This window comes from Amyelois transitella, chromosome 26, assembly GCF_032362555.1.
Source record: "Amyelois transitella isolate CPQ chromosome 26, ilAmyTran1.1, whole genome shotgun sequence".
Taxonomy (NCBI): Eukaryota; Metazoa; Arthropoda; class Insecta; order Lepidoptera; family Pyralidae; genus Amyelois; species Amyelois transitella.
In genome coordinates this window covers 2,296,918-2,322,811 of record NC_083529.1, presented here as the reverse complement: position 1 = coordinate 2,322,811, position 25,894 = coordinate 2,296,918, and the positions used below count along the sequence as shown (strand labels likewise).

The 25,894-nt window shown below is 33.2% G+C and overlaps 1 protein-coding gene across 1 annotated transcript; it reads right to left on the bottom strand.

The window, feature by feature from the left end:
* Positions 1 to 3,434: 3,434 nt before the first annotated feature.
* On the bottom strand, positions 3,435 to 24,532 carry LOC106138459 (uncharacterized). The gene is made up of 15 exons (XM_013339613.2): positions 23,926 to 24,532; positions 23,551 to 23,728; positions 22,667 to 22,763; positions 22,063 to 22,167; positions 11,915 to 12,003; positions 11,588 to 11,654; positions 11,235 to 11,278; positions 9,608 to 9,620; positions 8,585 to 9,221; positions 8,035 to 8,227; positions 7,614 to 7,710; positions 7,192 to 7,296; positions 5,607 to 5,695; positions 4,252 to 4,318; positions 3,435 to 3,584 (listed from the first exon to the last, which is right to left on the bottom strand). The coding sequence occupies exons 1-15, from the start codon at positions 24,530 to 24,532 to the stop codon at positions 3,519 to 3,521; spliced, it is 2,454 nt and encodes an 817-aa protein (XP_013195067.2). The 3' UTR covers positions 3,435 to 3,518.
* Between the last annotated feature and the right edge of the window lie 1,362 nt (positions 24,533 to 25,894).

Here is a 25,894-nt window from a genome sequence, read left to right as displayed (position 1 = left end):
TCTTAAATTTATTGTTTGTCTTATTCGTTTTAATTCTCAAGTAAAAGTGACTACAGAAAAATTTCAAGTAATTATAATTACGTTAGCAAATCATTAATTAAAAATGTATTGTCAAATGAAGGGTTGTCTTTAGGAGCAATACAGTTAAACATATATAAATCTATATAAAAAGTACTGTTTAAGGTCCGAATGTTTGTGTGAGGGTTGTTTGTAATATAAGTTTTTATTGTACAGAAATTTTCATAGTTATAAGAAATAGTACCTACGTACTTACTTAAAAATAAATAAATCACTTGCAATGGCGGACTTGTTCTATGAAGAGATCATAGTATTTAATAAGTAGTTACAAATTTCAGAAACTTAGCAAAGGTTTTTAACTAAAATCACAGAATGGACAAACAAACTTGGCAAAAGCTTATAAGTAAGAATAAGAAATAATTTGAATAGGTTCTAATCTGTTTCCACTAAAGACTAGTTGTAGTTCCTATTAAAGTAATTGACTAAGACTAAGGTACACCTATAACTATGACTCAGAAAAAAAAATCTATGACAAAAATTTCCTTAAGCTAAGCTAAGTGGTCGCTAAAACTCCACTTGAGATGGTAAAAAGTAATTATTTTCGCATAAGAAGTCTTTAACATACGTATAATGAGAAATTCATTGATAAATTGAATACTTATAAGAAATAGAAGAAGACAACTTCGAACCAATTATGTTCCATCGATTGATAAGGCGACTAAGGGACATACACATTTTGTGCAAGCTTCCGTGTTGGGTTTTTTGGTAGTAAAGAAAACAAACATTGTTGGGATTAGCCGTTCAGGCTATTACCTGACCTGTTAATTTCTGAATCCATAATTAAGCTAAACGTGGCCTTCGAGTTTTTTCGAGACTATTTGCCATTCAGGGCAGACAGAGCAAATAGTCTAATATTTTTAGACTCTTTGCTCTGTCTGTTCTAATATTTTAAGACTTTTTGCTCTCTTTTTAATAACAAAAATGTGTGCTTAAGTATACTTCTTAATTTTTGTTTTCAAAATAGACACTAGTTAAATGCTACATGGTTTAATTGTATATCATGTAATCGCGTTCAAATAACACTCATTTTACAATGATTGTACGTTAGTCGCACAATTAAATATAATGCCTATTTATTAGTTTAACTATGTTTAGGTATATAATTATATCAAGTCGTATGGTGCATAATATGTTAGTAATTTAAATGTTGGTACCTAAGTGTACGTAATTTGTGTCATAGTTAGCTTTCGTTTACTTAGGTAATGTAAAACTTGAAAGTGGCGGAATTTTCTTAATTCCTTAATGACATATATAACTCTCCTCGGTAAAATCTCGCTCATAATTATTATAGTTACCAACATTAAAGTTCAATTTACTTTTTTACTCAAATAATAATTGCGCCTTAACAAAATCAGACTTCCACACAGTCATCGGTGAAGGTAACTTATAAAAAGGTAATACTGTACTCTGTGCCGTGTGGATTCCGGCACCAATAGAAAAAAAGAATATCGTAAAAGGCGACTAAGGTATTGGCTCATAAACTTCTTCTTTTAGGCGATGGGCTGGCAACCTGTCACCAAACAGCTGAACGTAGTCTTTTCAAGACTCTGTCTACCCCGCAAGGGAAATAGACGTGATGATAATTATGTATGTATGCATGTATGTAATACTGTAACAAGAGACAGAGTCTCCATTATAAGCAACGAAAAGTTGTCGCTTACGAATAAGCTGACAATTTACAAGCTGTGTATCCGTCCCGTCATGACCTACGTGAACTTGTCTTTGCTCTCGGGAGCCAAGTTACGCGCTTTTGCCGAAAAGGCTGTTAGATTAGTGGATCTCAGGCCCTTGCCTAAGAACGTGCAACTGTTATAGTGAAGGCCCTTCCGACAACCTGTTCTCATAGTCCGAAACCGAAGTGAATAGACAGATTAGTACGGAAAAACTTGTACTTACTTACAGATAAGTAAACATTTCTAAATAATTTTCTTCGTCTGAAATTTGCTTACGAGCATAGTTTCCAGTTTAGTTATACCTACTCATGGTTTAGTAAAAGCATAGTTAACTTTAGGAACTTCCTTTTCACTCAGGTTTTAATAAAAAAGTTTTATTTAAATATAAACTTACCTACAATTTTTATTAGCTAGGCCACAGACACTCCTTTTTTCAATTTTTTTTTTATAGTTAAGAGAATAAAAAGTGAAATGAATTAACCGATAAAAATTAAGTTTCCATTTTAACCATAGTTTTTTTTTTTTATTATTAAATCTTTCAGAAATTTCCTACAGAAATTGATTATACTCTTCATGTAAGTAGATTTTAACAAACAAATATTATTTAAATATAGGTACGCTCCTACCTACGGTTAAAAATAAAATAAAAAAGACAACAGAATGGAAGCCATATGTAATGTTTTATAACTCGTATTGAATCGTAACAATAAACATCGATTACGCTCTCGATTTGCTACTCGAATCGATTGGTCGATTTAAATTCTGAATTGATGTCAATTGGTATGGTATGAGTCATATTTATTTTTACTTGACAGAAGCGGTCTACTCTGTAGTTCAGAATAAGAATCTCCTTCTTTTACATAAAAGGATTGATTGACTGACTGGCTGACAGATCAACGTACAACAGAAATGGGTCAAAAAATATGAGCCTTAGTCAATAGAATAGATTTGAAATTGGTACCTATTTCAAATTCAAATTCAAAATTTTAATTAACGAATTAAAATTTTGAATTTGAATATGGAACATTTCAAACATCGCTTAATATTGTCGTATCTTTTAGTTTCTCAACATGCTTGACGTCAAATAAATTACTTAAAACTAAGTTTACTGCCGCTTCCAAAGCGTCAGTGGAGAATAAGCATGGTAACAAAGTGCACTGCAGCATTTCCTTCAATAACGTCAACTTCTCAATTATCCAAACTATGTAACTAGTATGTATTCCATGGTCAGGGTCATGTTCCAAAAACGCACCCCGGGCTTCTCTCCAATGAGGTAAGGATGTAACCGAGATGTTAACGCAATGAGGAAGAAGATTCTTACAATCATACTATGTGCCGTGTGGTTCCCGGCACCAATACAAAAAAAGAATAAGACAACTCCCTCTCATTCCCATGGATGTCGTAAAAGGCGACTAAGGGATTAGCTTATTAACTTGAGATTTTTCTTTTAGGCGATGGGCTAGCAACCTGTCGCTATTTGAGTCTCAATTCTACCATTAAACCAAACAGCTGAACGTGGCCAATCAGTCTTTTTGAGACTGTTGTCTCTGTCTACCCCGCATGGGATATAGATGTGAATATATGTATAGAAGGAACATTACATGGCATAAGGTAAGTAATTAAAAACACAATAATTATTTATTTTTGAAAAAGTATAATTAATTCAGCGTTCTACTCCTTGTTGTCTGCTCAGATGTGGGATCTCGTATTCTGTAGTGAGAAGTGGGATGGTAACTTTCCCTTCTACTATACGCTATGAGTAATAAACTATGTGCGAACTGAACCATACATAGTTTGCAGTAGAGCAAAATAAGACCAGGACGTGCTCAAAATCTGCAAACAAAAATTATTATAAAATACAATGACGTCCATATCTATTAAAGTTACGAATGTGTAGGTACCTTTAATTGCTTTTGCGCGGGTTTTCGCTACCATGGAAAATTCCAAAAAAAAAAAAAGTAAAATCTACGTCACTCGTGACTCGCTAAGGACTTTTGTATATCTGTGCAGAATTTCTTGAAAATCGCTCCACTATTTTTTGAGTTTATTCGTTACAAACATACAAAAATACCTACAAACCTTTGTTTTTTTAGTGTGAAATATTATTATACTACTATCCCTTACGATTTGCGGTAAATTATACTATTGTGCACATGCAAAGCCGCGGCCAAACCTAGTATAAAAAATGATTAATAAATTTTTTTGAGTTTATCCATACTAATAATAAAGATTTTATTTTTGTATGTTTGTAAGGAGTTAATTCAAAAATGCCTATACCGATTTTGATGAAATTTGGTACACAGATAGAATAGACATTTACATTTTAGTTTTTTTGGTAATTCTAATACTCCCGCGCAATTGTTAGTTTTTTTTTTTTATTAAATAATACTCAAAAAACTGGAACAATATTAATGTACTCACAGGTGTAACTATTACTTACTGCATATGCACAAAATTTGATAATACTTATCAATAATGAGAACCCGTAAATTCTTCTCACCTTCATGTAGGCCCTGAGATTGACGTCAGCAAATCCAGCAGCGGTCACCTTGCAAGGCTTTTGTGATCTGTGACAAAAAAAGACACACGCTTTTTCTTAATTAAAAAGTTTAACATCCATACTTGTACTTAAAACAAGTACCGTCGCCTGCAAAGAAACATAGTTACAATAATCACGTCTTGATTTCTTGAAAAGACTAAAATGCCACGTTCAACTGTATGGCGTATTGAAGGAATTGAGATTCAGATATTGACAGGCCCATCGCCTAAAAGAATATTTGCCACATTTATTTATTAGCCTTAGAAACTGATGCTTTAAAGATCAAAACCATAGAGAAGTCATGTTCATCTGCAGGCGACTGTATACACACACTTACGATCACATATTATCTTTTACAAGGTAGATAGAGCTAACGGTCATAGTTTCGAATCACATATTGCATAGTTGACCGACTGACTGACCCATCGCCATTAATATTAACCCTGAGTTTATGAACCACTCCATTTATTGACAAAAGGAATCCAAGTTTATAAATCATTCTTTTGTCCTGCCTATGAGACACTAGTTGACTTCCTTATGGACTCTTTTTCGTTTGTTTTTAGGTAATATCTTTATTATATATACGATAGAACACAAAAATACAGTAAATATGTAAGACAAATTATACAAAGGCACACTTATCCCATTTAGGGATCTCTTCCAGTCAACCATTGAATAATTAAGAGGAGAGTTACTTGAATAGCTTTTTGCCCTTTTAGAAATAACATTTTAAAAAAAGCCTGATTATTTTTGCCAAAGATTTGACGATTGCGCAAAATTTTAAGTCGATCGATCAATATTTTGTCATTGTTTTAGGGTATGAATTTTGAAAAATCCTTCCTTATCTCAGCACTATGTTTGCTTGTAGCTTCTATGGTTTAGACTGGGCGCTGGCGCTGTTGAGTCAGTCACCCTTGTTCCTTCATAGAGATAAAAGATATACCTTCCTGTGATGATCTATAATTGATGTCTATGTCTAAGGGATAGGCTTATAAACTTGGGATTCTTCTTATAGGCGATGGGAAAGTAACCTGTCGCTATTTGAATTTAAATTCTATCATTAGGCCAAACAGGTGAACGTGGCCTGTCAGACTTTCAAGACTGGCTCTGTCTACCCCGCAAGGGATACAGACGTGGTTGTATGCATGTGTGGATAAAAAAATTGTGAAAATTTTTATTTTCTACCCGGAAAGAAATACGGCCTGGTGATAGACAGATGGAAGGACAGATAGCCGAGGCTTTGTAATAGGGTACCGGTACCGGTACTAATACCGGTTTTTACCTTCTAGGTACGGAATCCTAAAAAGAGCACTTACCTTATCTGCACAATGATTATGTTTTTGCATGCAGATGCGTCAGATAGATACCACTTACAAGAATACACAGCATTGCTCACATCACTACTCTGAAAAAGAAAGGTGTTAGGTTGATTGATTACCTATAAAATATAGTATCGTTGGTCCAGTAGTCATCACGTAACACAAGTCTCGAACTTACTTCGAGGCTTACTCAATCTGTGTTATCTGTCCCGTATATATTTATTAATATATTAAGTGCCGTGTGGTTACATACAATGGTGCCGGGAATCACACGGTATTGGTGCCGTGTGGTTCCCGGAACCAATACAAAAAAGAATAGGACCACTCCATCTCTTTCCCATGGATGTCGTAAAAGGCGACTAAGGGATAGGCTTACAAACTTGGGATTCTTTTCTAGGCGATGGGCTAGCAACCTGTCACTATTTGAATCTCAATTCTGTCATTATGCCAAATAGCTCAACGTGGCCATTCAGTCTTTTCAAGACTGTTGGCTCTGTCTACCTCGTAAAAGATATAGACGTGACCATATGTATGTATGTATGAAAATTTATTAATTTATGATGATTTCATCAAAGTTCAGATAGAGACAGGATACGACCCCAACGATCAACATAAGAATTTGAGGTTTCTATTCAAACCTTTCTCATAATTGCCAAAAAAAACATATGAACAGTTTTTAACTAAAAATAAGTATACTCTACAACACAGAACTTATATCAAAACGTGCTTCCTTGCTCTGTGTATCAAACGGAAAAGAATCGACCGTAATAACTGTAGTAATGATCTAGAAAAGATAATCTATATCATTAAGTATTGTCCCATTCTTCAAAGTCATGTAATTGACTTAGTTTTTGTTCTGTATCCATAATCTTGGCTTGTTTATCACAAGGATTACCCCGTCGCAATTTATTACAAGGATTTTTCACATAGAATACAATAGAAATGTTCAAAGCCGCAAATTTTTAAATTTTATTTAATCGAAAATTAATAAAATTGATAATGGAAAGGATTTTAATGATACATACATATGGTCACGTCCATATCCCTTGCGGGGTAGACAGAGCCAACAGTCTTGAAAAGACTGAATGGCCACGTTCAGCTATTTGGCTTAACGATAGAAATGAGATTCAACTAGTGACAGGTTGCTAGCCTATCGCCTAAAAAAGAATCCCAAGTTTGTAAGCCTATCCCTTAGTCGCCTTTTACGACATCCATGGGAAAGGGATGGAGTGGTCCTATTCTTTTTTGTATTGGTGCCGGGAACCACACGGTAATTTTTTGACGATTTTAATGATATTTGAGATATATAACTTTCTTAGTAATCTTGAACCGAAAATATACTGAAAACCCCTGCATATTAAGGCAACAACTGGTAGCCATGATTCATTTAACCGAAATTAAAATTCACTAAAGTTGGTTTCCCCTGTAAAGGTCAGACGGGAGTCGTATCGTGTAAAAACCTGACTTGCCTAGCATCATGGTCAAAGGCTAACCCCAGGCAGGAGCAGGAGTTAGTCCCAAGGTGGTAAGCCTTTAACTCCAGGAAGACGAACTGAGAAGAAATGATGATGATAAAACTTACCGACGTCATGAGCATATCTCCAAAGAAACACAAGAAGAACACTTGAAGCAAACTCATGAACAAGAAAGTGATAAAAGTCATGATAGCAGCGAAATCATTAGTAGTCTGAAATAATATAACGTTATTGTAACATATAATCATTGATAGAGATTATTTTATAAAGTCTTTAATTATTTACAAAAACACATAAGTACTACATCTTTAAACTTGCCACGATCCCTGCATACTTTTCGCTTCATCCAAATACATCACTCATGCTTTCAATGTTTATGCCAGCACGTCTGCTGAGAATACGCTTAATCTTTTCGCTTTATTTCAAAAACATTTAATACATAAATTTTCTTTTTAAATAAAAAAATACTAAAATGATTACTGAAAAAGGAATTAAGGAATCAGATCTATTAAAAAACTTTGAAAGTTACCATGACATTGAATCCAGTGAGGCAGATCACGATCGAACTTATAACAAAATTGGACAAAGTAGATTCGGATATGATTACTTCGAGCATGTTTGCAGTACTAAAAGTAAATGATGATTAGGTCAGTAATAACAAATGATTGTTAGATAGGCAACTGGAACATATGTACGTCAAAATGAAAATTTTTGATGAACATGCCGTGTTGGAAGAATAAAAATAAAAATTGACAGGTAGATAAATGATATCAACTATGACTACGCTTTAAAAATGATTAATTCATATGTTTAACTCATCTTTAACTTTGGACATCTATCGTATTTAAGTAAAGCTCAAGAAGAGAAAGAAAAAAATAAAATATAACTACAACCTTGAAATTTAGTGATTGCAAAGGTAAATCAAAAGAAATTAATAACAATAAAGTTACCTTATAAGATCTTGATGACATTTGATCAACCTCACGAAATTCTCCTCAAACTCAATATAATCTACATAAGACCCATAATGAGGCACAATTTGTTCGATTTGGTACTGTAGAAGTATGAAGTGTATACGAATATAAGTACAGCAAATATAGAAAAGGTAGTCGACGGAGCAAATTTGAAGTAATACGATAGCTTCTGAAATAAAAGTTGAAAACAAGAAGATATGAAGATTGAAGAACCTATACACGTAATATTTTATTATAGGTACTTTGAATAACAGACAATGAAAATCACAAAAATGCATAATACATCAGAATCACGATTATCTAATCTTTTGTTTACAATAATCTAATATTAGATCAATAAATAATTATAATTATTATGTTTGTAACATCTTATAGATGTAATTATATTGTCCAAAATTAAAATAAATAGGACAGAATTTGCTAAAGAAAATATGAGGTCTTATAATTTATAATGAAATACAATTTTAAGAAAAAAATAAAAAAAAAACAAACGTAGTTAATAAAATGTATTCAAACCAATTCTTACCCGCCCAAATCTGATGAATATACAGAAATGGCCACCATCGCAAATCAAATGAATAAAAAGGATAAATATCCAGAAACGGTAACATCAACTCCAACACTTTTGTTTTATAATATTTCGTAATCATCAACACTATCGGACTCAAATCATAAACTAGCAACATCATTATATTTAAAACATTCAAAATTCTAATCACTCGATTCAAAAAATTCACAGCTGATTTCACTTTAAGCATTTCTGTTTCATTCAGTTTGCTTACATCGATATCTTGATCTAATTTTCTTAGATTGTTTATTAGTGTTTTGATTTTATTTTCATAGGCATAAGCGAAAAATGCTTTGAAATTAGCAATAATGGTTAACATAGTACCAGGTGCCACATAAGTTATTTCAGTAAAATTTAATATCCCTTTGGAAGTACCGTCATACATCCAATGAAAACATCCTATGAAAGCTAGGTTCATCCAAATCATATTAATCCAGAATGTAATTGTTTCGTTTTGATTCCTTGCTCTATTTTGAAAGTTGAGACCAATTAAACGGCATGGAATGTAAGTGTTTTTTAGTGAGTCATCAAAAGACATCCATAGAGCTTTATTTTTTTTAGACATTATGTTCAAATTTATAAATATTATTATATTTTATTTAACAAATAATTTTAAGTCTCTAGTTCATACTAGGTAGGCATAATTATTTTATTTTTGTATTATTGTAAAAACCGGTTAGGCGCACCAGACTGATATTAGACGATATACTACTCGTATTATCTGTGTAAACTGCGAAAGCTGAACTGAACTCTGTAATAACACTAATATCTAGTTCTAACTACCAATTTGCAAAATACGTTAGCCAGTAATTTGTAGAAGTTTTGTGTTATGCAGTTGACAATATTTGTAGAATTTTGATTCCACAGACATGAAATGGTTTAGAATGCAATGTCTTATTATTTATGCTTTGATTTTTATATATACTTTTGTCGATAATAAGAATTTGGTCGATCTTTTAATTCATAGACAGTCACCCTAACCATAGCTAGGAACCTAAATATAATTATTTGCAAATTAACCAACGTTCAATAAAAACACATTTAACCAAATAGGTAGGTAGTTCACTTTTTCAACATTCTCGCGCCAATACACCTACGAGTAACTACAGCACCCACACCATTTTTCTTCTTTTTTTTACGTGTTTAAATTTTTTTACATTTCATCTGCTTTGAAATAAATATAATAATATTTATTTCAAAGCAGATGAAATGTAAAAAAATTTAAACAATTAATCATACTTAAAAAGGCGAAACTATTAAAATTCAAATTCAAGATAATTTCTCATGATACATCGTTTAAAAATATAGAGAGACGAGGAAGTGAAATAGAGCCTTAAAGCGATTAAGATTACTTTTGGTAGGTTTTTGCTTGTAAGCATGTGAACCTATAAAATTGTAAGACGCTAACAAAAATAAACACCACATTGAAAATTTGAATTCGAAATAGGTTAATCGTAAGCTCACATTTATAACTCTATGATTTTAATTGTTAATGGTTTTTAATAATAAATAAGTTCCCGTAAACTGTACATAAACAGCTATTTAATGTTTGATTCTTACTTTAGTCTAATAAAATTCTTAGGTACCTACTTACCTACTTCCTTATTGTAACAGTGTTCATTCTGTTTGGGTTTTTTACTTTATGTTCGTAAGTGCAGGAATTTAATATAGAAATTTGATACTGTTATGTAATAAATGTCTAGTAATAAAGGATTTAAGGGTTGTCTTATGTTATTACTGATAAGAAAGTAAGTCATCATTTCGTCCCACCAAAAACGTAACTTGTTTAGGAAAATCCAGCATTCAATAACACGAAAGTGAGAGTAACATTCGCGTCGAGTAACAGGTGCTCCCGTGTCTATGAACCGCAAAAAAATATAGTCGGAATCTGTCGGCATTTTCCCGCGTACGAATACGCGGCGTCTGGTCGGTACGAGACTGTTTTGTTTTGTTGTCTTTCGACAGGGACGATCAACTGCGGTTTGCGCGTTTTGTGAAAATTCGAAATAATTTGTCATGGTTGTGATTTTTTTTTTAATAATTTTATTCACTAAACTTTGTCAGTAATTTCTCTCGAGAAGAGGGAAGAGAAGTGCATTCATAAATAAAAGAAAGTACAAGTATTCAAATTTCCATTAAATTAAAACTAATTCGAGGTGTGCTTTTTTTGATTTTGACCATCCAAATAAAATGAAATAACTATTAATGTACTAATATGTGATCAATTTTTGCTAAAGAAAATACAGTCATAACATATTTTACATTGCTTAATCACATATGATTCAAATTAACATGTTTTAAAAGCAACTAGGCTAAATTTATTTATACTCGTGCGAAATAAATCACTTTACTATAATTAGGGCGTCGCTTCCGTTTAAATTATAAATGTTACGGTTCACTGATATATGGTGACGTGACGACCATTTATTACACTAAACAGTATTAAAACATTATTTAATTTTATTTGTGTGTAAGTACATTTTTAAACTCGCTTTCTTCAATGACTTCACTCTTTAGCTTCGTCCGCTATTTTTACTTCTAAGAATATCCGTCGAACATCCATTAGATCAGAGAAAAGTGACAAAAATCTAAAAAAATTTAACGGTACATTGTATTTAATAAAGCAAAGAATGACCAGGCGTTGCTCAAGATCTGAAATAAAAAGTTACAACTAATCTATAAATTCTTGCCTTACTGAGTGACTAACTGACAAACAATGTATAACCGAATCTTATTAGTGTAGAACTTAGGAATCTGTAATTTTTACGTGAGTATTATTGCAGCCTCAACATAAATAAATTAGTAACAAATACTTAGTGTAATATTTTTTGTTTCTTTAAGTTATATTACATGCTACGAGTCTTTTAAAAAAAGCTCATGTTCGCACAGACCAAGAATTTGACCGAGACAAAGAAGAATAAGTGAAATTATTAATATTGAAACCTGAAAATATCCACTCACCCTCATAAAAGCTCTCTGATTGACGTCAGCAAAGCCTAAAGCTGTTAACTTACAAGGCTTTTGTGCTCTGAAACATACATTTGTATCATTACATTCTATATTGGTCTGGTAGTGAAAAAAAATGTGTACGTCAGCTGCTTCTCTTCCAGTTTAAATCATAAACTCAATCAAAGTAAGGTTCTTTTTGGCAATAGGTTTGCAACTTGTCACTATTTAAATTTTAATTCTATCAGCTGAACGACGACTTTCAGTCTTTTCAAGACTCTCGGCTCTTTTTACACCGTACTTAATGTTATGTGTGTAATTTGTTCTACTTATACTTCTTACCTCATTTGTACTAGAAGTAAATGTTTACCAATCGTAGCATCTGACAAATACCACAAACTATTGTAAATAGCACTACTGACTTCAGCACTCTGCAAAGAGTAATTTCACTTTATTCATACTAAAATATTTAATGTATTTTTGTTAATAACCAACTCGGAAAACTATTAGATCGATTTAGACAAAATTTGGTGGTAATCTTACGGTAGCGAAGCCTCGCAAAAGCACATATATACATTAAAGATGTCTATAATAAAAACTATGTTTTGCTTTCTGTTAATATCGGGGTTCCCCAAGAAGAACGAAAAACCATAACGAACGCCAGTAGGATGGCGATGACTGTTAGTAGGATAAAAAATATTCAAGAAAAATTTAGTGCTTAAATCTAACAAAAGATAGATTTAATTAGAAGCAATTATGGATAATACATACAGCCTGTGTAACTTTGTCCCCAAAATAGCACAATAAATATATCTGAACCAGACACATGCCCAAGAAAAAGAGAAATGGTATGACAAATGCTATGTCTTTTATTGCCTGAAACAAAAGGTTGAAATAAAAAAGTATTCCAAAAGCCAAAACATCACTAAAATATTAATACTAAAATTATTGATATTTATTGATAAGAATAAGTCGAGATGATTGAAAAAGTTTATTTGTGACCAAAATTATTATTTTGATTAAAAATAAGTAAACTGATTTAGGCACGCTTACTTTCTTTGCAAATTAATTGAACTGATAGTAAACATATAAATCTGAATAAAGTTTTTGTTTGAAAAGTAAGTATTTATTAAAAAAAAATTGAGATAAATTAACATAGCTAATAACATACCGTTACATCGAACAAGGTGAGGCAAATCAAAATTGAGCTTGACACAAAATTGTACAATGTAGACTTGGCATACACAATTTCCAGCTTGGTTGTCAAACTGAAAATTTAAAAATACTTTAGAAATTCCTTAAAAAAAGACCAAAAACTGATCAAAACTATTTTTTTTCACGTACCTTATCTTAGACATCCACAATACTGCAACTAATTTAACTTACATAAAATTACGTCTCTTTCTCGTACAGATAGGCAGATACTACATCTTTGGCCTTACCACGATCCCTGCATACCTTATCTACATTCACTTCACTCTTACATTCGCCAGCACTTTTACTTTAAAAAAAAGTAAAAATCGTTAATACCTTATTAATTTCTGATGCCACCCTATCAGCTCTATAAACTTGTCTTTAATGTCAGTATATGTGGTTTTATTGAAACAGATTCTGTTAGGGATGATTTTCTCAAATTGTAGTTGAAGCAGTTTGAACTGAATGCTGATGTATAAACAGCAAGTGTAAAAAAAATAGTCAGCCGAGCTTGTGAAGATTATGACCACGATGACTGGAAGACAAGACAGATGGGTTAAGAAATTGCTCTTTGTGGTAGAATGGCAGGATAACATCATATCAACCTGATACACTCAGACTCACTCATACAGATTTTACACTCTAGTAGAAAATAAGTAGAGAGGCTACTCCGAGGATATTTTGCTATTTAAACATCTAATTAAAAAAGTAATCCTACTTTATTTTTACAAGTTAACTTTGACTGTAACGGCAACGGCACGGTGATGTCTGTCATATTTTCTGTTCTTTGAATATCTCGCTTAATAAACTTACTAGTCTCAACTTGATGAAGGTAGACCACTGGATACAACACCACACGAAAAGGATCGAAGGGATATGAAATACTAAAAGGATATATCAACTCGAAATCTCCGTCAAAATATTTCAATGTCATCACAGCTAGTGGAGCTAACAGAAAGGTTACTAGCAAAATTAAGTAAACCCCATTGAAATAAAAAATAAATTTATGCAAAGAAACTCTTTCGTCAAGGTACATTCCGTCTATAAACTTCTTCGTCTTTTCCTCCATTTCGGTTAAACTGTCGATCAATTCGCCAATCTTTCTTCTATTTAATATCATGGTAAATGCTTTAGCGTTTGATAGTAAGCTATAGCACATACACGGGGCCATAAATGTAAGTTTTGTGAAATCTTCACCATTGGCTACACCGATGCAGAAAAAATGAAAAGCACCCCCTACTCCTGTGGCAATGGCAAAGAAGTGTATGAAGAAAAGAATACGCAGTTTAGTTGTAAATTTTTCAGAACTATGCAATGGTATGCCACTCAATCTGAAAGATAGCTGTATTTTTTCTAACGATTCTTTAAATAATTTGCCTTTTACGTCCATTTTGACCGTAGTTTTTTCGTAAAATACAGAAAGCAAAGTTATACTCGTATGTTAGAAACTTAATTAGTTAGGTATTTCTATAATAAAAACGTAACTAAGAAAGTTTAAAACAACCGAAAACTTAATTTTGAACAATTATGTGTTAATTAGGTAGGTACTTGGGTACATAATTAATTAGTAGCAAAGACATATATGCTGTTGGTAACAATAGTGTTAGTAACAAAGGGAAAATTACAAAGATTGTGTTTAATGCATATATGTACAAGTTTGTGGTAATTTCTTAGTTTAAGTGGAAATATTTAAGTAAAAGATTGGGAATGGGAATCGTATGGGAATTTGGGAAGAGCTTTAACTAAATCGAGGACGTTTTGACGAAAGATCAAGGGTATCCTACACTGACGAGCTTGTATGAAGATAATTACGAATTGTGATCAAGCGAAAGAAGAATGTGGAGATCTTGGCAAGAGGAACGATTTAGTCTCTGCCTAGCCATAAAAGAGGCGTATGTTACGTATGAAAAAACAAATCACTTTTCCTTCTATTAAAAGTTAATAACCCAATGCAGGAACTTTGTCGTATCTTCGCCAAAACCCGAACACCGCAGTTGAAAGTCCCGCGCACCCACTTACCACATGCAAAAGAGGTGTGATTTTACTTTACATATTTAACAAAAAAAAAAAACACTTTTCTTTCTATGTAAAAGTAAGTAAAACAATGGCTTAACCAAAACCCGGACACCGCAGTTGAAAGTCCCGCGCACCCTCTTACTACATGCAAAAGAGGTGTGATTTAACTTTACATATTTAACAAAAAAAAAACACTTTTCTTTCTATGTAAAAGTAAGTAAAACAAAGGCTTCACCAAAACCCGGACGCCGCAGTTGTATGTCCCGCGCACCCTCTTACTACATGCAAAAGTGGTATAATTTTACTTTACATATTTAACAAAAAAAAAAACACTTTTCTTTCTATGTAAAAGTAAGTAAAACAAAGGCTTCACCAAAACCCGGACGCCGCAGTTGAAAGTCCCGCGCACCCACTTACTACATGCAAAAGAGGTGTGATTTTACTTTACACATTTAACAAAAAAAAAACACTTTTCTTTCTAATAAAAGTAAGTAAAACAATGGCTTCACCAAAACCCGGACGCCGCAGTTGTATGTCCCGCGCACCCCTACCACTTGTTGCGCGTGCAATGCTGCACCGAAAACTCGAAATGTGAGGTTGACATTGTTTCACTGTTTGTTTCACTTTCGTCGGAATACCGACAATACTTCGTAAGTTGAGTGAGTTACGGCGATATTTGGCAAAAGATAAAAGGTATAAGGGGCAAATTCAGGCATTTGGATGTGTAGGTAACTATGATCCATTAAATATTAAATTTAACTTGCAAAGGCTAACAAACTTGGGATTCTTCTTTTAGGCGATGGGCTGGCAACCTGTCACTATTTGAATAATAGTAATAATATTGCCGTGTGGTTCCCGGCTGAAAAAAGAATAGGATTACTACATCTCTTTCCCACGGATGTCGTAAAAGGCGACTAAGGAATTGGCTTACAATCTTGGGATTCTTCTTTTAGGCGATGGGCTAGCAACCTGTCACTATTTGAATCTCAATTCCAACATTAAACCATACAGCTGAACTTGGCCTTTCAGTCGTTCCAAGTCTGCAGGCTCTGGCTACCCCGCAAGGGATTAAGAGGAGTAATTTTATACATATCGTGTCATCGCTTCAGCTTACAATAAAAATGTTATCATACTGTAGATAGATAGAACTCATTAAAATTTGTTTGATGAATATAATTTAATTTTAATAAGAATTTGTGACCAAACTTTGGTAATAGCTATTATTTTAGTCATGTTAATTACTGCTTTCAAACATAAAAAAATAGATTTCAATTCCTGCTAAAATTACTCATTCATTTTTCAGTAAAATTAAAACATATTCTCGCTTGTCAGTGTATCCTAATTAATTTATTTAAAACATTCATTCATTCATATGACGTCTATGTCACCCGCGGAGCAGACAGGGCCAACAGTCTTGAAAATACTGATATTTTTATTATTATTATGCATACATACATACAGTAGGTATGCAGTAGATAGACAGAGCGAACAGTCTTGAAACGACTGATAGGCCACGTTCAGCTGTTTGGCTTAATAATAGAACTGAGATTCAAATAGTGACAGGTTGCTAGCCCATCGCCTAAAAGAAGAATCTCAAGATTATAAGCCAATCCCTCAGTCGCTTTTAACGACATCCGTGAGAAAGAGATGTAGTAGTCCAATTCTTTTTTCTATTGATGCCGTTAATCACACGGCACTATTATTATGCATTACGCAAAAAAATCTATAAAAAAAAGATGAAATTCAGTGCTGAAATTTAAAATTCGAACATTTCCAAAAAAAAATTAAATTTTGCATTATGTAAATGCAAGGGTCGCGCTCCACTTGCGTCCACATGTTCCCAGCTGGGTACCGGTACCTCTATCGGTATTTAACACACACACACACACGATTGTGAGATTACCGATATGTGTGTATGTGTGTGTGCGCGGCGTATGGTTCAACCCCATGCTGTGCTGTTGCTTGGCAGGTGTAGGGCTGTCACAATTTTAAATGTATTTATTATTAGGTATAGTAATTTTGGAATTGGCTTTGGTTTCGTGGTAATATTACATACATATATCCATATAATCACGTCTATATCCCTTGCGGGGTAGACAGAGCCAAAAGTCTTGAAAATACTGATAGTACGTTCAGCTGTTTGGCATTATGATAGAATTGAGATCGCAATATTAATTGTAAAATTTCTTTCAAATCTACCAATTTGAGCGGGTAAGAGTTATAAATATAATTATCATCGTTCTGAGAGACTTTAATGTTTGGCATTTACAATAATCGTTTCGCTCCTACCAACTTCTTATCTCGCGTGTAAATTGTAGCCTAAATGATATCTACAAAAGTACATACAAACTTACATCACGGATTTATACGTTCAGCTGTATTGCTAAATGACGGAATTGGATTCAAATAAAGAACGAACCCAAGTTTTTTAGCATTTCCCTGGATTGACTTTTACAATCTGATCACAGAAAGAGATGCAGCTGGTATTCACAGTATATTATTTTTTTTACACAAAAAGTAATTTTTATGTTAAAAAGATGTGTCAACCCTGTACTATACCACTCACCCCTAGCACGCCACCGCGCCCCCTGCCGCGTCTGCACACACACACACACACACACACATACACACACAGACATACAAAAAAATTGACAACACATAAATTACAACCTGTTCCGCGGGGGTACTTCTGTGACATTTACGCACTTTATTTCTAATTTATGGCCGTATGACTATTTTTAATTTTACACTTGATAAAAATAAGGTTGGTATAAATCATGTTTGACACGGTTAAATGCATAGTTGATACATAATATCATCAAACACGATGATCCAGTGATGCCAACATAACGTTTTTAGAGTTTATGTTTCTATATAAAATTGTGAATCTCGTATCTCAAAAACTACTTAAGCGATTTTGATTCTCCACCCTACTTAAAAATTCCATTGATAGATCCTATATATATTTTAAATTTCATCAAAATCGGACCACGATATCACGTTACAAACGTACATGCATATAATCACGCCTAAAAATGTAGATATTTTCGCATCAATTTGATTGGTAGACCTCACTCGTTTCGTTCGCTCGGTCAATAAATTTCTATTAAACATTTGTGAAAATTAAGCTTTATCATGGATTTTTTAAGGATTTCAGGTAGAAGAAAATCAAACCGATGGTTTGATACTAATTAAAGGGGAACGAAATAACGCCATCTCTTAGTAAAGAGTTGGCAACACTGCGGTTCATCCTCCGCGTGCCGCGGAACTTGATCTATGTATTGCGATTTTCATCCAGTTGCTTAAATAAGTTTTTGCTCGATAGAGTCTTCCACCAGGCGTAAATTACAATGACATCCTCACCACAGTGGAGAGGACCCTGGCGTGCACCTCTTGACCATGAAACTAGATTGGCTAGGTCACATTTTATACGATGCGACTCGTCTGACCTCCGCGACCTCTGCGAGACCTAACCCTTAAAGAATTATGGTGCACTGCACTAGTTTCCGATATAGGTATGTATGCGTATTTCCAGCTTTGCTGTCGTCTTCAAGGCCCAGATTTTGCAAATAAGAAGATGAAAATAAACATATTAGTTATATTTTGTATGATTTAAATACTTATTGAATGATTCGGCAAAGCTTTTACGGTGCAGAATCACAGAGACTTCATACCACAAATATAGTCAATTTTGAGCTACAGAAAGTAAGACATGGAAAAAGGTTTCAAGATTTTTCTTTGGCTTTAATGCATAACTGTGCTTTAGTTAGTTAACACAACCACAACAAAATGTTTTCTAGGGTAAAAATAGGCCACGGCTAATAAAGGTAAAGTGCAAAATGTACGAATAACTATTGTCATAAAAATTCATAATTCGAATATATTCGAACAGCGTTCGATCATTCATCTGTAGCCGTACCCAATCCACCCCGAAGCTTACGAAACGAACATCTATAAAGTAAAAACTCCATGCGATTCACGTGTCTACGTCCAAGACTGAGTTTTGAAAAAAAAAAATGGAAAAAATGCAGCGTGTGTAGTGTACCGCCTGCTTCGTGTCAGTCAGGGACGGATAGGATATACACTGCGTAGAATGGAATGTCTTATCCTCGGATTTTTGTGGAGCTAAAGTTTTTTTGATAAAGTAGATCAGGTATTATTGTAGGTATTCAGTCGTAATTAAACTTATAACGGCATTACAGGTACGTAGCATTGCACTTTGGGAATAATCCTCTGTAGTTTTAAAAGAGACAATAAATTTAGATTATTCATATTTTGTAACCATTAAAAACACTCGAAAACTACAGATTTTAAATTTCGATGAAATTCGGCAAATACATTCCTAAACACCCTAAATTAACATGATTAATTGGTTTCTAAAATTTCTCATACGTGAAGAAATGAGAAGCTTATCGTGCAAAAAAACTTGAAGCAAATAAATCGTAAAATAAAATTCAAACGTTGATTCAATTTATTTTCATATCTCTCTGTTTTTACCTCTTGTGTAGCATTCTCGTTGCATGCCGTCGCACACGGGTACCTGCTGTCATGTCTTGCCAACCTACGTGCTACTTAAAATATGCACAAAAACGACTTTTATTTCGATAGCAATAAGGTTTATTATGACAACATTTACAACTTTGTAGACGGTGTGTGGCTGTTCGATTTCGAAATTTGAAAACCGCTCTTATGTCTTCGTATTTAGAACTACACTCGTTCTTACAATAATTTAAGACAAAATCAACCTAAACTACAAAGAAATAAAGACGAAAACAGTGGTATTAATAATTTGGTAGGAATGCAGAAACGAACAAATTTAATTAAACAGATAATCCTCGTTTTTGAACCTTATAAGTTTTAGCATTAAGGAACATTGGAATGAATAATGAAAATTGTTTTCTAACCCTTGAAACGCTATGGGCTTTTACTAACACTGCTACTTGCCTACTCGAAAATAGAGTTCGCTTAGTAATTGAGATTAGCTTATAGATAGCTATACACTACATAATAATATATAGGACTATAGAAATCTGAATGATTATTAAGTATTTTGCTGCATACTTTTGTTTCTAATAATCTTAGAATTCAATTTTTTAAAATCTGCAATTTCATTAATTAAAAAAAAAGAATTAATACATGAAAATTGAATTGGCAAATCGTTATACACTTAGTGAAAATTCAATATTAATCTTTCAATTCACTACGGTAACCAAAGCTTAGATACTTTAAAATAAATACTCAGTTGTTACAACAGATTAAGTTCTTTAATTTTAATCTGAAAGCAGTTAAGGGGTTATTTTTTTTTTCTTCTAATCATACACGCTTCTAAGCAGTGCAAATAAAGACCACGATCTGCTTATTATCTGTAAAACAAAAATAAATCATGCTTACTTCAAGATTTTTCAAATAAGTTCTTATAATATACTAACGTTTAAATATAATATCTCTATCTCTTACCAGGCAGACAGCGCTAATAAGTAATCGAAGAATACTTAGTACTTACTAATTATTTATTTTAAATCAAGTAATTCCTAAGACAAGATTTGACAGTTCTAAAACATTTATTATGTTGATAATATGACGTAGTTAGGGTACCTACTCGTATTAATGGGTAACAAAAATAAGCAAATCACGTCTCTTTCGCAGAGGGGTAGGCAGAGACTACATCTATCCACTTACAACGATCCCGAAATACTCTCGATTCATCCAAATTTACAAGTCTCTTCATACAAGCTTACCTTAGATGTAGGTTTCAAAATGTAATTTGCCAAAATTATATTTCGTTCTTATAAATCCTTATAAATATTAACCTCGCCATGTGATGTCCGGCACTAACCCAGAATATTTCCGATATAAGTCGTAAAAGGCGACTAGGGGAAAAGCTAATGCATTTGGAGTTCTTATATGGGATGGGCTAGCAACCTGTTACTATTTGAACCTCAATTCCATTATAAAGCCATGCACCTGAGCGTGGCCTTTCAATATTTTCAAGTCTGTTAGTCCGCAAGGGATATAGACGTGAAAATATATATGTATGTAGGTTAATATGTAAAATTACTAAAAAAATAAGTTTTTTTAAAAAAAACAAAAGCTCACCGTAGCAAAAGCATTCAGATTCAAATCTGCAAAGTTGCAAGCTGTGAGCTTACACGGCTTCTGCGCTCTGGAAAACAAAGTTCTTTCAAAACTTGAGCGTTCACGTGCTTGAAAGCTCAGAAAAATGGATAGGTACGTATTTTATACTGAAAAGTTTTTACAGTGACATTTTACGAGAATTTTTTCTGTTCATTTCATAATAAAAAGGGAATAGAATATTATGAAATATAATATAATAGAATGATAGTTTGTACATTGGCATGTTGTTGAAAAAAATGGCGTCGCGAAAGCTACGAAGGATGGAAAATGATCAAAATGCACATACAGTGTTCCTTATTGCCTTATTTTTCTCTTTTTGAGGTTAACAAAACTTATAACAAACCCTGAAAATATTCCTAGGATTGTGATCAGGTGGGTATGAAGACAACGGTATCAACGGTCAGTTATTTGGAAAGAATTGAAAAAAAAGGGAAACCTTTATATGGTGCCTTGTGGTTCCCGGCACCAATACAAAAAAGAATAGGACCACTCCATCTCTTTCCCATGGATGTCGTAAAAGCCGACTAAGGGGGTAGGCTTATAAACTTGGGATTCTTCTTTTAGGCGATGGGCTAGCAACCTGTCACTATTTGAATATCAATCCTATCTTAAAGCCAAATAGCTGAACATGGCCTATCAGTATTTACAAGACTGTAGGCTCTGTCTACCCCGAAAGGGATATAGACGTGATTATATGTATGTATGTATGTAACCTTTTTATAACGAAGAGTATATTCTTCCTCATGTAGCTGTTCGTGTTGTACCATGGCGATTTGTAAATAGCTAAACTCACTGCCATACTCTGTAATAAATCGATATTTCTGGAATTAATTTTTGCATTTTATAAGTAGAACTATTTAAGATCAAACGTACTTACTAATAACTACTGCGTCAAAAATTCTCAAGTTAAATTTTCATCAATAATTGGTAAATTTTTTTCTTCGAGAAATGTAGAAGAAATTTAGAAAATCGGTTCTGTTTTGGTGTTCAGAAATCACAAATGTCATAAAAATGTTGTTATTCTCTTGATATAAAAATAAATTAACGTCAGAACAGATTAACTGCCCTCTTTAGATATCAAACCTTACTCCTTTGAACTACAGACGTGATGTGATTTTTAAACATAAATGTGACCAAAATCTTACCGATTTCATGAGCAAATCTCCGAAATAACACAACAGATATGTTTGCGATAAATTCATTGATAAAAATGTCATGAACATAATCATGATGGTTACATCACTCGTCATCTAAAAAATAAGAACCTTATAAAATTTCTGCACTTACTTTCATTGTATAAAAGAACAAGGGTGGCTGTCTCATCAACGCCCAGACTAAGCCATAGAATGTACAAACTTGAAATTTGGACATCACCTTCATGTAAATGAAAATTCTATTGGGAAACAATGGAGGAAAGAATGTGCCAGGCTGAGCTGGAAGCCAAGTCCTTAAAACTAAAAATTAAAACGAGAAATTACTTTGTGCTAGTTATTTCTTTTAGTCTGTAAAAATATATGTATAATATCGCGGGCACAGCTAATTATAAATAATACAGGTAAGTATTAGGTAAACGCGCACGTAACGTACCTTTATTTTATCTCGAACGTTTTGATTCATGTTACAATACGTGGTCACCGAGCTACGACACTCGGCGTTTAATACCTGTATTATTTATTATAAGTACTTATAATGCAACGCGAAACTTTAAAATCAGTAAAATTATCCTAAGTAAAAATAAGTTAATACTACCGTTAATATGAAGCCATTAAGACAAATGAGGACTGAGCTCATGAGGATATTGAAAAGCGTTGATTTTGTGTACAACACCTCCATATTGTCCACTAGTCTGCAAATTAACAGAATTTATATGATGTGACATTAAGAAATGCTATCGTCAAGAAATAAGAGATTTTTCTGAATCATGTTCCGTAATCATCCATTCGGAGTCACTTTATGGTATATAATTATGTATATGACTGTCTGATTTGAATATGATGAGTTCATTCAAAGAACTACAACTGACAGAGTCACTAATAATAAACTTTATTAATCTGGTTTAGTTTACATCAGATGGCAAGTGTGATAGTGATATTGAAAGGAGAGTGAACGCGGGGAACATAATGAATGATTGAATGTCTTTATGAGCAGTCAGAAACTGTCCAAAAAGGCAAAAAGGCTCGTAGGGTCAGGTCAAGAGTACCCGAAACTGCCGAGCTTGCATGAAGGGAGATCGTGGCAAATGGAAAGATGTAGTCTCTGCCTACCCCTCCGGGAAAAAGGCGTGATTTTATTTATGCTAGTGTGCTGTGTAGCCGCTGAGTATCAATAACCAAGGTTCCATCCCCGGCCAGTTCATGATAAAAAAATACGTCTTCTGATTGGCAAGGGTCTTGGGATGTTTATCTATATAGGTATTTATTGATTATAAAATGTCTCATTGACTGTTATCCTTTAAAACCAGTTTCAAACTTATTTTGGGGCTATACCTACATGTAATTTAGGGCTTCGAATCACCTGATTACGGAATCAGACTTGTTAGTCAGAGTTATTGTCAACCAGTTCCTACTCTAAATATTTTTAGCTAAGATACAATAACTAAGAACCTTCAGGTTCTAGATCATCTGCATACTTACTGAATCAATTCCTGATGTCTTTCCACACAATTTCTGAACGATTTCTTAACGACTATCTCATTACCAACAGTGGATACTTCAAATCGTTTGCAAAGCAGTTGGAAATGCATTTCTACGTATAAACAAAGCGAATAGAAAAGAGTGTCTGCGCCCATTAAATTTGCAGCCACTATAACAGCTGAAATTAAACTTATTGGTAAGCATATTTCTTTACTTGATTTAAATACATTCATAACTCTCTTCATGCAAGCTCCCAGGTGTCAGTTACTCTTGACTTGACCTTTCGCCTGAATTCTCAGATTTGATCAAGGATCCTAATAGGCTACTAGTAATGAAAACGAGATCAAGAATTATTATTAACACCTAAATACTTACTTGAATAAACCTGGTGAAAATAAACAAATGGCCACCTCTCCAAAGTGTAATGATTGAAGAAGTATTTGGTTAAATACGGATATTCATAAACTATTTTCCCTGTAGTATAAAACGTATACGCCATAGCAGCCGCTGGTAATAAGCAAAATGCCACAACTACTGCCGAACATATAATAGTAAACATTACATTTACTAGATTTAAAAACTTTATTGATTCTGTAGTAATCTTTCCTTCAGTTTCATTATCATCTACATTTAGTTCTGTAGCCTCGTCAGGATGTATATCTTTCAATTTGCGAATGATTTTGAAAATAGTGTTCTGATGTTGAAACAAAAATATGCCTTTGGCTGTACCCAAAAAGCTTATAGCCATGCACGGTATTGTCAGAGATAGCTCGATAAAATTCTTCCCCAGTTGAACGCCTTCGATCAAACCAAACACTTCGCCGACCACATCTGTCCCTAGCCAAATAAAATTAAAGTAAAATAAGTATTTAAATAACATCTCCGTGATCGAGCCAAATTTGAAATCTTCCAGTTTAATTCCAGACAGTAATAAGGCAACTTTTGTTCTCCTCATTGTACTATCAAAGGTCGAGTTAGCCATTTTTGAAAATAACAATTTGAATTAAGAACTATTAAATTGTATGCCTCTCTTACCAGCCAGAGTTAAAATGATAAGGAAAACAAATAATTAGACCATAGAGGTTTCATTAAGGGTTTTAGATTCTATTTTATGTTCGCGTTTAATCTCTTAATCTCTTTGAACCTGTACTTTTAATTGATAGTTAACGACCTTCGTGTCAATCAGATGTCAGGTTTAGAGAGACAATGGATTGATGAAAATATCAATATTACGGAAGTATAACTCGTTTCATCTCCAACAACTTTACGTATAATCATATAAGCCTTGTTTCAACACCAGGATAACGATAAAATAATACGGCGAACTGTTTTAGCTATTTTAAGTGTTACGTAGACTAGGTACATCTTTCCACTTTCCACGACCTTTGCATAGTTGCAAGCTCATCGGTTTATGTCGTTATCAATTGGATACATGTACTTACTTACTAACACCAAAAGGCTTAATAAAATAGATTATCATAAAATACTTAGAAACGACAACTTGATTATTTTTTTTCATTATTGCAGTATTTCTTTACTAACTTTTATTTTTATCAACTCACTACATACCTTACCTTTTCAAAGCACTATAATTATATACTTTTAAATTAAACGAACTAATTTCTTTTCGCCCAGGGTGGCAATCAAAAGGAAAATTAAAAAGTAGGTTTCATTAGGAATACCTATTATTTAAGTATTAATAGTTTTTCATAGATATCTTTAATATTTATTCTTCAGAAAGCAACGTATAATAAAAATAAATGATGAGATTTTTTTTTTGTTAAAAGCAATTAAATAAATATGTTTTAATAGTTTCATAAATATTACAAAATAATAACCATAAAAGTAAATACTTATTAATAAACACTTTTGTAATAATGGTCGACTTGCAATTACCCCATTGTGTATTCAAATCTATGAAAAGGTTTGTCTTTTACGTCGAATCGTCTTTATGTCAAAGTCTTTGAAATGTGCTGTTTACAAATTGTGAAAGTAAGAGAAACAGAAAGAGAATACTATTTCTGTCTCTCTCTATTGTTTCTGTATATTCACGGTTGTATCCTTAGCTGTGCTTCAAAGCTAAAGGTCCGTTTTAGGGGTTTTGTAGGTTCGCATTGCTTCAAAGCCGCTTTAGGTTTAAGTGATACATGCCATATAATTAAATGGACATCTTGATTTTTCTTGCAGCGACAACTAGAGTTCCAGAGTTAAGTCGACCATGAAAGGTCAAGGTTAAATCTGGAATTCTAGTTCTCGCTTAAGTTAAGTCGACCTGTCACGGTGCTTTTTGCGTGGGGAAGATGGGGAGGATTTGCAAAACATATTATTTTGGTTCATTTATTCT